A 14046-nucleotide genomic window follows, 5' to 3' on the forward strand; every position below is an offset into this window, starting at 1 on the left:
CAGGCCAAGCAGCATCAGAGGAGCAGGAAGGCTAACGTTTCAGGAGAGGGATTGGCAGTTGCTCCCTCAGAGCATCAGACCCCAAAATTTCAGCTCTCAAACCCGATTATGGGGAAGCCCTGTGGTACAGGGATTGAACCCATGCTGTTTCTTTTATTTTACACCACAGCCCAGTGGTTTGGAAGGGGGGGGTAATATATTGGTATTAGCTCCTCTGCAAAAGAACACAACTTTTTGCGAAATCCAGTTTTCTGTTTTGTTTTTGTTGGATTTGTACTTTGTTTTATTTTTATTGTTCAAATCTTTTTAAAAGAAACAAAAGGCTACTCATTTCAAATACTTTTGATGAAGATAGTTGTGATAGCAATAAATAACCATAGCCGAGGAATCTACATTATCTGCGGTCAAATCTAATTCTGGCCAAAGGGGGCAACATCGAGCAACTCGAGACAGAAACTTCACTAAATATCTCTGGCAGGACCCACCATATTTACAATTCCAATTGTAGCATAATTTTTTGAAATTTTGGAATTAGGAACTATTTACTTTTTAGAAGTAGGTTTGAGGGGAGCAAAGGTGTGAAAACTTTTGTTTCGAGTGCGAATTTCGATGTCTTATTTCTGACAGGCGCTGTCAGGTCTGGCCTTTAAGTGGGGTCTTGGTGCCGCCATTTTGCGGTGTGCAGCGGGTCTGTGAGGGACTGGCGAGATGTTGGAGAAATTTATCGGATCCAGATATGTCCAGTTGATAAAAAACTGGTAAGGACGCGAGCTGACAGAGGCTGGGTTTGTAATTAAAGTGATGGGGAAGGTTGATTTTTGAGAACAGATAGAAATGGCTGGGCGCTGGACTCCGACCGCAGGTAAAGTCCCTGCTGTGCAGGAGGGCCAGAGGCTGGATTCACCTTGACAGTCCTTTCTCCTCTCGTCCTCCTTGTACATACGTTCCCTGTATCCTGGCTTGTCTTCAACACAAAATATAACTGTTCTTGCGGCGCAGGTACTTCTTTTGTGGTTCCTTGATTCAGCTGGCTGGCTATTTTGTTCATTCCTCATTTATTTATAAATTCTGAAGTATTGTTGTACTTCCGAATTTATCCTTGATAGTAGTAGTTTGAAATATTCGTGGCTGTGATTCACTTTTACCTTGAGTGGAATGCCCTTGGATTGAGAGTGTAACGCTCTGTGATTAAAACAAACTACTGGAAATACTCGAAACTCTAAACATCTGTGCATAGAGATACCAAGTTACTGTTTTGATTGAATTTAATTCTTCAGACCTGAAAGAAAGTAGCATTGAGAAGGATTTTTGCCTTGTCTGTCCCACCTTCCAAGGCCCCAATGACACTGTTCTGGTGTGTTAGCGATTTCCTTATGTTTTCAGTTTTTAGATTTATTAAAAATCTATTCGGGGATGAGCTTCATGGGCTTGGCCAGCATTTGCCCATGAGAAGGTGGTTGTGAACTGCTTTCTTGAATTGCTGTAGTTGACTTGGTACACCCACAATGTCTTTGTGGGGGGAAATTCCAGAATTTTGACCCAGTGATACTAACAGGATAGTGATATATTTCCAACTCAGGACGCTGAGTGGCTTGAAGGGAAACTTGCAAGTAGTGGTGTGTCCGTGTAACTGCTGCCCTGTCTCTTAAGTTTGTAATGTGCTGTCTAAAGAGTCTTGGTGAATCACCGCAATGCACCTTGTAGATGATACACTGCTGCTACCATATAATGATGATGGAGAGAGTGAATGTTTGCGGATTGCTGCCAATCAAGTCGATAATTAGATTCTCTTGTTTGTCATGACCTGGCATGTGTGGCATGAATATTACTTGCCACTTGTCAATGCAAGTATAGGTATTATCCAGGACTTTCTGTATTTGAACATAAACTCCTTCAGTATCTGAGGAGTCTTGAATGGTGTTAAACATCAACTAATATCCCAGCTTCTGACCTTAAGATGGAGGAAAGGTCATTGAAGCAGCAGATGATAGTCGGACCTAGGATATTACCCTGAGGAACTGCTGCACTGATGCCCTAAACCTGTTTGACTGATCTTCAACCTTTGTGAACCTGATATTCCTTTGTGCTAGAGAGTACCCTGACCAGTGTATAGTTTTTTACCTCTGATTTCCATTGGCTCTGGTTTTGCTAGGTTTTCTTGATGTCAAGGGCAGTTGCTATCACCTTTTTCTGTGTTGCTGTTCACCATGTGGCCTCCTGCACATTATGGCAACCAAATGCAGATTGAGTGACCACTTTGTGGAATAACTCTGCTTAGTCCTGAAGCATGATCATGAGCTTCTGGTTGCTTGCCATTTTAATTCAGCATTGTACTGCTACTCCTATTTCTGCCCTTGGGCAGTTGCAGTAGTCCAGCTCGAGGAGCAGCAAATGATCTGGCACTTTACAGACTTCTGGACTGAACAATTTCAGACCTTGAATGCTGCCCCGCATTTTAAATTTCTTTTGCTACATAATGGTCTGAATTTTGTTTCTCATGATTTTTCCATTCAAAAACACCTATTCTTTATTCTACCATTGTCACTTGCTCTGCACAAATGCTTTGTTTCATTGCTACAATTCTTTAGCCTTTCTGCTCCTATGATGCTGCTTGGCCTGCTGTGTTCAGCCAGCTCTGCACCTTGTTGTCTCTTATCACTCCCTTTGTCTTTTTAAAAATAAATATATCTTATTTAATCTCTCCAGTCCTCTTCCTAATCCCAGAGTTTCCTTTGTATTTTTCTTTCCCCCTCCCTTAACTTTTTTAAAGCCCATTGCATCTCTGCTTTCCTTCACTATGCAGTCATTTCCAACTCAATGTTTACTCTTTCTCTCTCCACAGATGCTGCTGGCCTGCTGAGTATTTTCACTTTGCTGGAAATTTGAAAGAAAAACATCTGCAGTGCTTTGGTTTTATTTCTAATACATAAATATCGATTGGGCAACACACTTTATTACTGATGGCAGTAAGGATATGTCACTAACTATTTGCAATTTCCTCTGTGCAATTCATGTTAAATCTGAGGCTGGTATAAACAAGTGGAGAAAAGTTACCTATTTCATATCAAGTTATTGGAGTAGAATTGACTCATTCCACTTCTGATGAAAGAACACAATACCTCTTTTTACAGATGCTGCCTCACCTTTTGAGTTTTTAGCCTTTTTGACCTTGATTCTGATTTTCAGCATTTGTAGCACCCTTCAATGGTGCTATATGGATCAGTTTGTTTTGCAGTTTACATTTTGTAACAAAGACTCCATTTCCTTTCTGAAAAGCATCAGTTAAAATATTTGCATTACTAGGTAAGTTTATTTGACAAGTTAATCTAAAAGTTAATTTTAAACCAGTTTTTAACTTGTCACAATTCTGATTTCAACTTCACTGCTCTGACCTAATTTGATTCAAAAAATTAGGTACAGTATTCTTTTGTGTCTTACAGCTAATCTCTTCATAAATGTGATTCTCAGATCTGTGTATTGTATATTGTAAAACTGTTTACAGCCTGTCAAATCTCTATGGAGGAGCAAGGTATTCCTGTAGCAACTGAACTGCTGTCAAATGTTTTGGTTAACTGGTGCAGCTTTACTTGTCTTCCTAACATCGTTGTGTTTGATTTTGTTCTGTGATACCTTGTAAAATTTTAGTTATGTGTTGCTGATAGTCTGATGTCTGAGAATAGTTTTTAATACTTATCCTGGTCCTGTAACTGCCTAAATGTTTATTTGTTTACATCATGGTGATGGGAAAACTATTTGCTGATTGCCTTGTTGCACCTCCTTTAATATGTAAAATAATTTTGTTTTTCTCATCTCCACAACCTCCTTTTCACTTACTTATATTATTATGTAAATTTTCCTCAGCTTCTTGTGGGTTTTGCAACTCTTGCTCAGGTTGCAAGTACTATATTTTCTGAAGAAGGGTCTAGGCCCGAAACGTCAGCCTTTCTGCTCCTAGATGCTGCTTGGCCTGCTGTGTTCATCCAGCTCTACACCTTGTTATCTCAGATTTTCCAACATCTGCAGTTCCTACTATCTCTGATATTTATTCTCTTCTCCACTACGCTAAAAAAACTTCTCCTGTGTCATTTAAAAAAACCCATGCCACGTTACAGCAGAGCATGAATAACGTCCAGACTTGGGCTGACAGTAGAAGGTAATATTACCACTTTAGTGCCAGTTAATGACATACCAGAAAAGTTTGTCCATGACCACCAAAGACAGGAACATCCCATAGTTATTCTACTATCTCTGAAACATCCCATAGTTATTCACTGTTGTGATCTTGAGGGTCACCAATGACTGAAAGAGCAGAGTAGGGTGGAGGCTGATCCCACAAAGCCTTTCCAACATTACAAGGCTGTAATTAGGAATATCCTGGAGTATTTGCCACAGCTGGAATGGTGCAGATTCATGAGCTGCTCATAAGATTTGCACTACTGACCAGAGAATAGTGCACCTGCTAGAATGAACTCTGTTTACCCTCTTTTTCAGCAACAAACTGCAATAGTTCACGCATGTTACAGCAACTTGCACTTACATTGAGTCATAGTCATAGAGTCACACAGCACGAAAACAGATCCTTTGGGCCAGCTTATCCATGCCAAACAAGCCTCCCAAACGAAAACTAGTGCCACTTGCCTGCTTTTGGCCCATATGCCTCTAAACCTTTCCTATTCATGTACCTATCCAAATGATTTTTAAATATTACAACTGTACCTGCATCTACCACTTCCTCCGGCAATTCATTCCACATACGAACTACCCTTTGTGTGAAAGGTTGCCCCTGGGGTCCCTTTTAAATCCTTCTTCTCTCCCCTTTTTTAAAAAAAAAATGCCCTCTAGTTTTGAACTATACCATAGGGAAAAGACCTTTGCTATTCACTCTTATCTATGCACTTCATTATTTTATAAATCAGACCAAACTAAATACTATGCCAAAGTAGACTTTAGGAAATGTGATCAAAAAGCATGGTCAAATAGGTGTGATGTAGGGAAGCTGTTAGTGAAGAAGTGCTAATGAGAAGTTATTCCATACCTCGGGGGTTAGCAACTGAAGATGCAGTCACCAGTGGTGAGAAAAAAAATATTGAGGCACGGGGTCCAGATTAAATGAAAGTAAAACTGAGTGCTGTAGGATTGGAGGAAGTTAAAGGACTTGGGAGATACAAGATTTTGGAGGCTTTTAAATATGAGGATGAATATTTTGATATTAAGGCACTGGTACACTGGAAGTTGAGGCATATCGATGAGCACAAGGTAGACAGGCAAAGCATGATGTTTTGCGAGTTGGGATATTGGTAGATGAACTTTAGATAAGTACATTTATAGAAAATAGGAGGTCAACCAGGAGAAAACTGGCATGACCAAATTTTGAGATAAGTTACATGGTGTGCAGATTTCAATGAAAGATGGGCTGAGGCATACAGATTGAAGTAGGTGGGAATTAGTGATTTGATAGTGCATCTCAGGGTCAGCAGGATGTAGAGGTAGCAAACAATCTACTTTATCTTGAGAAAATGACAGGGGAATGTAGTTCATGTTGGGGGTGAAAGACAATTACTTTGATTGCCCCAGTGATTAATTCAAGGAAATATCAGGTCACTCGGAACTGCCAATAAAGGCAGCAAAAAAATTGAGAGGAATCTGTGGACCTGGGCATCATCATAAGTGTGAAACCTGACATGTTTTCAGATGGTGTTGCTATTAGGCAACATGTAGATGGAAGATAGGACGGTGCGATAACAGACCCTTGGGGCATTGTTGAGATTAGCGGTGTGGCAGCAAGAAGAGAAGCTATTGCTTGATGTTCTGTGACCACAATTGGATAGGTGACTATTAGATCTTGTAAATTAGACAATGGAGGGAGCGGTTTGAAAAGATGGTCAGCTACCTCGAAGCCTGCAGACAATTTGAATAAAGTGAGGATGGATCTTACGCCATGATCTTACTTGTGTACAATGTCGTTTGTGATGTTATTTTGTGCTGCGTCATTGCTATGGTAGAACTGGCAATCTATGTGTGCAAAAGTCAAATAAAAACCTCTCACTAAGAATCACTGTCTCACATTCCAAAAAATAGAAGCTATGACTTACCTAGCCCTGTTAAAGATCTTTTTTCCAATCTGTCATCATGATTGGTTGGTTGTTATGGTAAACTTTGCATACTTGGATTTCACCGTGTTTAGATGAAATCTACAAGTCCAGTGGACAATTCTGTGTGCAAAGGATTAGGAACACAGTTTACTAATTTTATCAAAAATTAACAATCTGAAACAAAGACATTGTATTGCTTCAGACCTGGATGAGAACGTTCTGGATTATATATATAATCTTTTATTTTTCTAGGATTCCAACAGTGGCAACATGGGGAGGCGTTGGTTGTGTGGCACTGGTGTACAGTACAGATTGGAGAGTAATAGTTGACCGTATTCCATATGTAAGGGGGAAATTCAAGGATGAATGAAGCAATCATGTTTTAATGGTAAGCCACAGGTTATTTGTAAATTTCTGCAATATGAGTTTGTCTCTAACTGCAAGTTGAGTAGAAATGTTTCTTCGTAACTATGCTAAAGAATAATGAAGTAATGTTGTTATCAATGATCAGTATTCTTGACAGTCTTTGGCTGTTGAAAATGTTTTGGGAATTTAACTTATCTGTCAATGTTCTCACCACAGAGCGGTTTTAATCCTAAAAACAGAACATTGGAGAAACTCGGGTCATGCAGCATCTGTAGAGAGAAAAGCAGAGTTCAAGTTTCAAGTCCAGCAGTCAGGACTAAAAGTGGCTGGGAAAGGAATTTATGCTGATGATGGGTTTGGAAGAGTAAATAGATTTTATGGAGCAGAGAGAGAGAGAATAAAGAGTTTGCTGATGATAGGCCAAGAGACTGATAAATGCTAGATGAGGTGTAAATGGTTGAAAATAGATTTGTTGTGATGGGAGCACCCCTGTACAAGACAGCACCTGGGTGTAGGGGAGGCCTAATGACACAGGAGGATGTCCATGTTCTGAATTTATTTAACTATTGAGTCTTGAAAGCTATGAGGCGGTAATCCTCCAGCTTGCATTGAACCTAGCCGGATCACTGCAGCAGACCTGAGACACAAATGCTGGCATGGAACATGGTGCTGTATTGAAGTGGCAGGTGTAGGACAGTGTAGGTGTTTGGCAGTGTTTCGTTTTCAGTAGCTGTAATGCTGCCCAAAACCCAACATATAGAATTGGTTTCTGCTATGAATATAGAGTGAATGCTACTGTTTACTTGTGATATAGAATGGCAGGAAAACTTATTTTTTCTGGGCAATTTGCTTGTTTAAAATGCTATTATTGACTTATTTATCTGTGAAAGTGCCAAGTTCTTAAAGAATTATTGTTTCCCACCCATCATCAGGGCATATTGTATGAACTTCAGATGATTCTTTTTTCTGTTATACTACCTAACCATTTTCAGCTGCTTCATCAATGACCTCCCCTCCAGCATAAGGTCAGAAGTGAGGATGTTTGCTACTGATTGCACAATGTTCGGAACCATTTGCAACTCCTCAGATACTGAAGCAGTCCATGTTCAAATGTCAACAATACCTAGACAAAATATAGGCTTGGGCTGACAAGTATCAAGTAGCATTTGTGCCACAAAAATACCGGGCAATGACCATTGCCAATAAGAGACAATCTAACACATTAGAATAGTGTTACCATCACCCGAGTCTGCAAATATCATCATCCTCCGGGTTAGCATTGATCAAAAACTCCACTGGATTCACCATATAAATACAGTAGCTACACAAGCAAGCCAGAATCTACGAATACCACAGTGAGTAACTCACCACCTAACTTCCCCAAAGCCTGTTCACCATCAACAAGGCACAAATCAGGACTGATAGAATACTCCCTACTTGCTTGGATGAATGCATCTCCAACAACATTCAAGAAACTTGATATGGTCCAGGAAAATGCAGTCCCCTTGATTGGAACTACATTCAAAAACATTCACTCCATCTAATACTGATGCTCAATTGCAGCAATGTTACTATCTATAAGATGCACAGCAGAAATTCACCAAAAGTCCTGAAACAGCACCTTCCAAGCCCACATCCACTTCCATCTAGAAGGACAGGTGCAGCAGATAGGTGGGAACCCTACCAGCTGCAAGTGCCCCTCAAGCTAATCACCAACCTGACTTGGAAATGTTTCACATTCCTTCAGTATATTGCTGGGTCAAAGTCCTGGAATTTCTTACCTAATGGACTGCGGTGATTGAAGAAGGCGGCTCATCACCACCTCTTCAAAGGTAACTTGGGATGGGCAGTAAATGCTGGCCAGCCAGCCGTGCTCACAAATGAACAACAAAAATTGCTCCCTAAAAGACTTCATTTTCAATCGCTCTAAATGTTTTATCTGATGCACTTTTTGTATTCTCCTTCCAAATATTTTCAGTAACTGAAAAGAGCAAATTCCTGTCTCCCACAAGCCTTTGGCGTTTAACAGGATGAACATTGGTGCTGATTTGTCCTACAATCAGTGTTTTTTATTGTGCTGTCTGTATTCTTGACGTTGGTCCTTCATTACAGTTTATAGTAGTGATTTTAGTAAGCTGATTGGTGAGGGGCTTAAAAATAAAAAGGAAAATGAGTAAGTGTTTATGAAAAAGTAACTAGCAAGTTTGAGAGGACTGGCAAAAGGTTTGCTCAAAGATCATCTTGAAATATGGTCCTATAAGAGTACTGTATGATTTGTGATGGAACTCTTGAAGATTATTGGGTGACACGAGCATTGCTGTCCAATAGTCGGGAAGAAACAAAGGTCAGCGGTGGAGTCATAAGAACAAAGAGTTTGTTGCTGTGTTGTAGGTCGACACCAACTGACAACATTGGGGGATTATGGGTGAAGAAAAGAATTTAAAATTGGCATGTGTGCTAATGAAGTCTAGTTAATGAATAAATTTTCAACAGTATTTTATCAATAATTGTATTACAATATCAATCAATGGATGCTTCATGATGGTATTTTCATATGCCTACTTTGTTGACTTGAAATATGTAGAATGTTGACCTCTATATCCATCTGAAGGAATTGGTCTCCAGATTAATTCACACAGGCCTATATAACTTGAACATATTGTTCTTCCTGGCATATCTTTTATAAGATCTAAGACATGTATGAGTAGAAAGTGGCTACTCAGTCTATTGACACAGCTTCATTGTTGTTCTTTAAGATCTGGACTAATTCAATACAATTGTTTTCCCTATTCTGAAAACACTTTTTACTTTGCGCTCTGAAAAGTTTCTTCCCACTTCCACCAATATTTTTAATTCTACTTATGAGTCAAATCAGTGGGAGCTGCAAGAGACTGGATTATAGTTTCAGTAATTTCTGCATACACTATTCCTATGCCCAAAGAATTAAGAAAAATATTTGCAATGTAGACTTTGTGTTGGTGCTTACCTGCCTTAGCTCGAGCTAGGATTGTTGTGTGTTAAATATGTTTGTCTTATTTGCTGTGTTTTCTGCATTGCAGGATATAGATGAACAATCGAGACAAGTGACCAATGGCTTCAGACGTCAGGACAGTCTAAATTTTTCTGAACTGAACATTTCTGCTTTTGAACTTTAAAGCTGAAGCAGGAATCATAATTTGCAGCTTTTGAGGTTGGCTGTGTTAATGTGAAGCATATACTGCATCCATTTCAGCACATAAAATGTCTGAGGATTCAGAAGACTGAGTTTTGCCTAAATTACACCTTAAATATTTAAAATAAAAAAAAATCTGTAATCTATTGATGAATTTTGTGTTCATAAATTCAGTCGTTACTCTTATAGTCTCCTATAATCTCGGCTCTTGAGTGTAATCAGGGAGTAGTAAATCCACAGAGTTAATTAGTGCTGTATCCCAGAGTTGGTATCAGATGCTCCTAGATTTAATGTAATATATTTAATTGAAAGGCAATCCAAGCTTCATGATGTTTAGGAAAAATTCCACACCTCAGTACGTATTGGGTCAATTTTTAACTTGTTTGCTTAATTTGTTAGCATTTATCATTGTATACACTTACAGTGCCTAGCATCAAAAGCTATCAAAACCCAACATCAGCAAAAAATAATTCGGAGTGCAATTGTACACCACTTTAAGGTAGTGCAAAATTGAGACACATCCCTAAGCTTGAGATTAATGCAGAATTATAGCAAATATAAACATGCACAATGCTTGTGGGGAGGTGGTTTGTCGTCATATGTTTAGAATCTACGCTCCTTTGCTAAGTAGCTTAGAATCATAAAATCCCTACAGTGCAGAAAGAGGCAATCCCCACATTTACCATAGCTAACCCACATTACCTACACATTCCTGGACACCCCAGGTCAATCTAGTATGTCCAATCCAACTAACCTGCACATCTTTGGACTGTAGGAGGAAACTGGAGCACCAGCGGAAACTCTCACATGGCTGATTATGGAGAGAAGGTGCAGGTGCAAACTCCACAGACATTCACCAAGACTGGAACTGAGCCCGGGTCTCTGGCGCTGAGGCCCCAGCATTAACCACTGACCCTGACCTCAACCTAAAAATAAAATGTGGAAATTTGTCTTTGGGAGAGCTTTTTCATACCCAATCACCATTTTTCCAGTGAGGAATCTGTCTGTTGAAGACCCATCATTTCGTTTAATTTATTCCTACATGGAATATAGGCATAACTGGCAGGGCCACCATTTGCTGCTTATTTCTGTAGTCCTTAAACTGAGTAGCTTGCTAGTAGTATTCCCCTAATTTTCTTTTCTTCTGCATGGACCTCTGAGATCTCTGTGGTACCACAACTTCTGGAGCCAGAAGTGAGTGCTCCAATCTGATCACAGTGCATCGAACTTTGGGAGCGGTCACGCAGCTTACAGGGAATGTTGCTTGTTAGGTCATTTCAGAGGATATTGAGAGTCAGATGTAGGCCAGATCAGGGAAGGAAGTCTGCTATCCTTACTTGAAGGATGGTAGTGAACTGAATACGGTTTTATAACAACTGATAATTTTGTGGTAGCCATTACTGAGATTGTTTATATTCCAAATATTTATTAACTGAACTTAAATTTTGCCAGCTGCTGTGGTGAGATTTGAAACTGTAGGGTATTAGCCTGGTCCTCCATATTACTAGGCCACTTAATGGCTCAAATGGAGTCCTTTGCTGTAAGTGTGCATTGATAATATTGGATGTTATCAATTTGAGAAGAAATAAAACCACAGCAGCAAAAGAACCTCATGCTCTTTGAATAGTTCAAATAGATCCTGAGATACCAGCATTCCTCCTGAAGTGTAAAAGGTATCATAAGAAATTTGTATTGACTAGAGGTTTGAATCCATATCGTCTATCTCAGAAATACTATTTAATGAGCCCAGATGACTGTCATATAATTAAAGCAAACATTTTTCTATGATAAAGATCATGTTGTTGAATTTAAATGTTTTGAATGCACAATAGAAATGCAATGCAAATACTTGTTTGTGAAAGGGGATTTTGAGGAATTTTGGATTTTCCCTGCACATCTGATTGACTTATCACTTTTGTCACTGCGCTGTAACCTCAACAATTCTTAAGTACTAAAGGATGTGAATTTCAGTTTGCAGTTGAAAAGAATCGGAGAGAATAACAGGTAAATGCAGCAATATTGACAAAGTGACACCAAATTTTTAAAAAAATCCAGGTTGGGAATGATGATTTGAATACACATGATGTGATAAGTCTGGTGAACAGTGGGGACAATACAACAGTAAAAGTGAGTATAATGCATTTGCAGATTGGTTAGAAATCCTCAAACTTTAACTGAGGCAGATAAACATCTGGGACTGAAAACACAAAGTCCGTTGTGATTCAGGTTCAAAGCTATTATGCGCAAAATTGACAGACAATCAGAATTGGAACGTTGTTTCTGTTGCTGTTTATGTTTCATGCACAGTATGTTTTCAGAAAAAGTGAGTTTCAAAAATTATGACACTTGTTTTTGACCCCTAGAAAATATCAAACTGTGCTCCTTTTAATTATGTTCCATATTTAATGATTCTAGTACTTTGTTGCATCATAGTTTTTTTTTAAAAGGAAACAACCAAATACAATGACATATTAAACAAACTGGGTGCATTACAGCTAGACCACCTTGCAAAATAATTCCTTTTGTTTCTTGGGCAAATTCCCTTGCCTTTTTCTGAATATGTGCAGTCAATTTGTAATTCATGAGTGTGAAGAAAATCAGTTACGAATATATTTATATAACATTACATTGATATGAATGATTTGAATGTGAATACAGGAGGTATGGTTAATAAGTTTGCAGATGACACCAAAGAAGACACCTTGATCAGATGGGCCAAGGAATGGCAGATGAAGTTCACTTTAGATAAATATGAGGTGCTACATTTTGATGGGGCAGATCACGGTAGGACTTGTACACTTATGTGTATATAAGGTATAATGGAAAGGTCCTGGCGAGTGTTGCCAAACAAAGAGACCTTGAAGTGCAGGTTCATAGTTCCTTAAAAGTGGAGTCGCATGTAGACAGGGCAGTGAAGAAGGCATTTCATATGCTTGCCTTTATTGGTCAGTGCATTGAGTATAGGAGTTAGGAGGTCATATTGTGGCTGTACAGGACATTGGTTAGGCCACTCTTGAATTACTGCGTTCAATTCTGGTCTCCCTGCTATGGGAAAGATGTTGTTAAACTTGAAAGGGTTCAGAAAAGATTTACAAGGGTGTTGCTAGGGTCGGAGGATTTGAGCTATAAAGGAGAGGCTGAATAGGCTGGGGCTATTTTCTCTGGAATGTTGGATTTTGAGAGGTGACCTTATAGAGGTTCATAATATCATGAGGGGCATGGATAGGGTGAATAGTCAAGGTCTTTATTCCTGGGTAGGGGAGTCCAAAACTAGAGGGCATAGGTTTAATGTAAGAGGGGAAAGATTTGAAAACAACTGTCAGAGAAAGTGGTGGAGGCTAATACAATTACAACATTTATTGGGTATATGAATAGGAAGGGTATAGAAGAATATGAGCCGAATGTTAGCAAATGGAGCTAGATTTTATTTAGCATATCTGGTTGGCATGGATGCGTTGGACCAAAGGGCCTGTTTCCATGCTGTACATCTCAATGACTCTATTATAAAGAAAAACTGCTGCTAAGTATATTATTCTTCCCGAGTTCCAGGGCTCCACCTAATTAGGATGAATTAACCTAAATCTGTTTTGAAATGAAAAGGTTTTGTTCTGAATATTAAAAATTCTTGATTATATTTCACTTTTTCAATATATTTAATAAACCCAAGTCAGATATAATGGAAGAATTCTTTTAAGTTGTGATTATGTCAGATGTTTTGCATTTGAAATGGCAAATTTATCTAAATGTGCAGTTTAAAGTTAGTGGAAGCTTCACCTGAGAAAAGTATTTTGCCCATTTCCATAAAGGGAAAAGCATATCATGTTTTGCAAAGCCTGCCTCCTGTTCACTTTCTTCAACTTGTTGAGGAAGTTGTTTGAAAATAAAAGGAAGTAATGTTTAGGCCCTTCCTAATTTTTCTGCCATATTTATGCTGAAAGTGACTATAGAGTGCAGTGAATGAAATTTGAGTGGGAAAGAATGTGATATAAAATGTTCTGTGAATTCAACTAAGTTCTGTTTTGAACAAAATAATGTGGATTTTTGTTTTGCTCATTCATATCTTAATACTTGTTCTTGATTCATGTTTTATTTGAAAATCATATGAAAGCTGTGGAAGATGCTGTATGCTGTTTGAGAAGCTATATTCACATTTAGGACACCTGTCCTTTGCAAACAGAACATGTCCACGTTTTGCCTTTTTTTTCCAATTTAAGAGAAGCTTGGAGGATGGCCATTTTCTGTTGCATTCTCTATTGGCAATGTTTTAACCAATCCAGTTTGACTTGTCTGGTTTGAATTTAAACAAAGCTTGGCAGCTATCTATTCTCTGGTGCATTTTCCATGGCAATGCTTTCACTAATTGAGATAGTAGGAACTGCAGATGCTGGAGAATCTGAGATAACAAGGTGTAGAGCT

General features: G+C 38.8%; 2 protein-coding genes across 2 annotated transcripts in view; one reads left to right on the forward strand and one right to left on the reverse strand.

The window, feature by feature from the left end:
• LOC109938267 (RNA-binding protein MEX3B-like) overlaps window positions 1-14046 on the reverse strand; it is a 93055-nt gene that overhangs the window by 33150 nt on the left and 45859 nt on the right. The window lies entirely within an intron of this gene.
• LOC109914583 (cytochrome b-c1 complex subunit 10) lies at window positions 626-9776 on the forward strand. The gene is made up of 3 exons (XM_020514185.2): window positions 626-758; window positions 6345-6480; window positions 9518-9776. Exons 1-2 carry the CDS (start codon window positions 709-711, stop codon window positions 6460-6462), a joined length of 168 nt encoding a protein of 55 aa, XP_020369774.1. The 5' UTR covers window positions 626-708; the 3' UTR covers window positions 6463-6480; window positions 9518-9776.

The sequence above is a fragment of the Rhincodon typus genome, chromosome 29, assembly GCF_021869965.1.
Source record: "Rhincodon typus isolate 14 chromosome 29, sRhiTyp1.1, whole genome shotgun sequence".
NCBI classification, from domain to species: Eukaryota; Metazoa; Chordata; class Chondrichthyes; order Orectolobiformes; family Rhincodontidae; genus Rhincodon; species Rhincodon typus.

Excerpts from the sequence above, each read along its gene's own strand:
- LOC109914583 (XM_020514185.2), top strand. The coding sequence starts at position 709 with ATGTTGGAGAAATTTATCGGATCCAGATATGTCCAGTTGATAAAAAAC. Across the intron at positions 759-6,344 it reads GTCCAGTTGATAAAAAACTG|GATTCCAACAGTGGCAACAT; the intron begins GTAAGGACGCGA and ends TTATTTTTCTAG.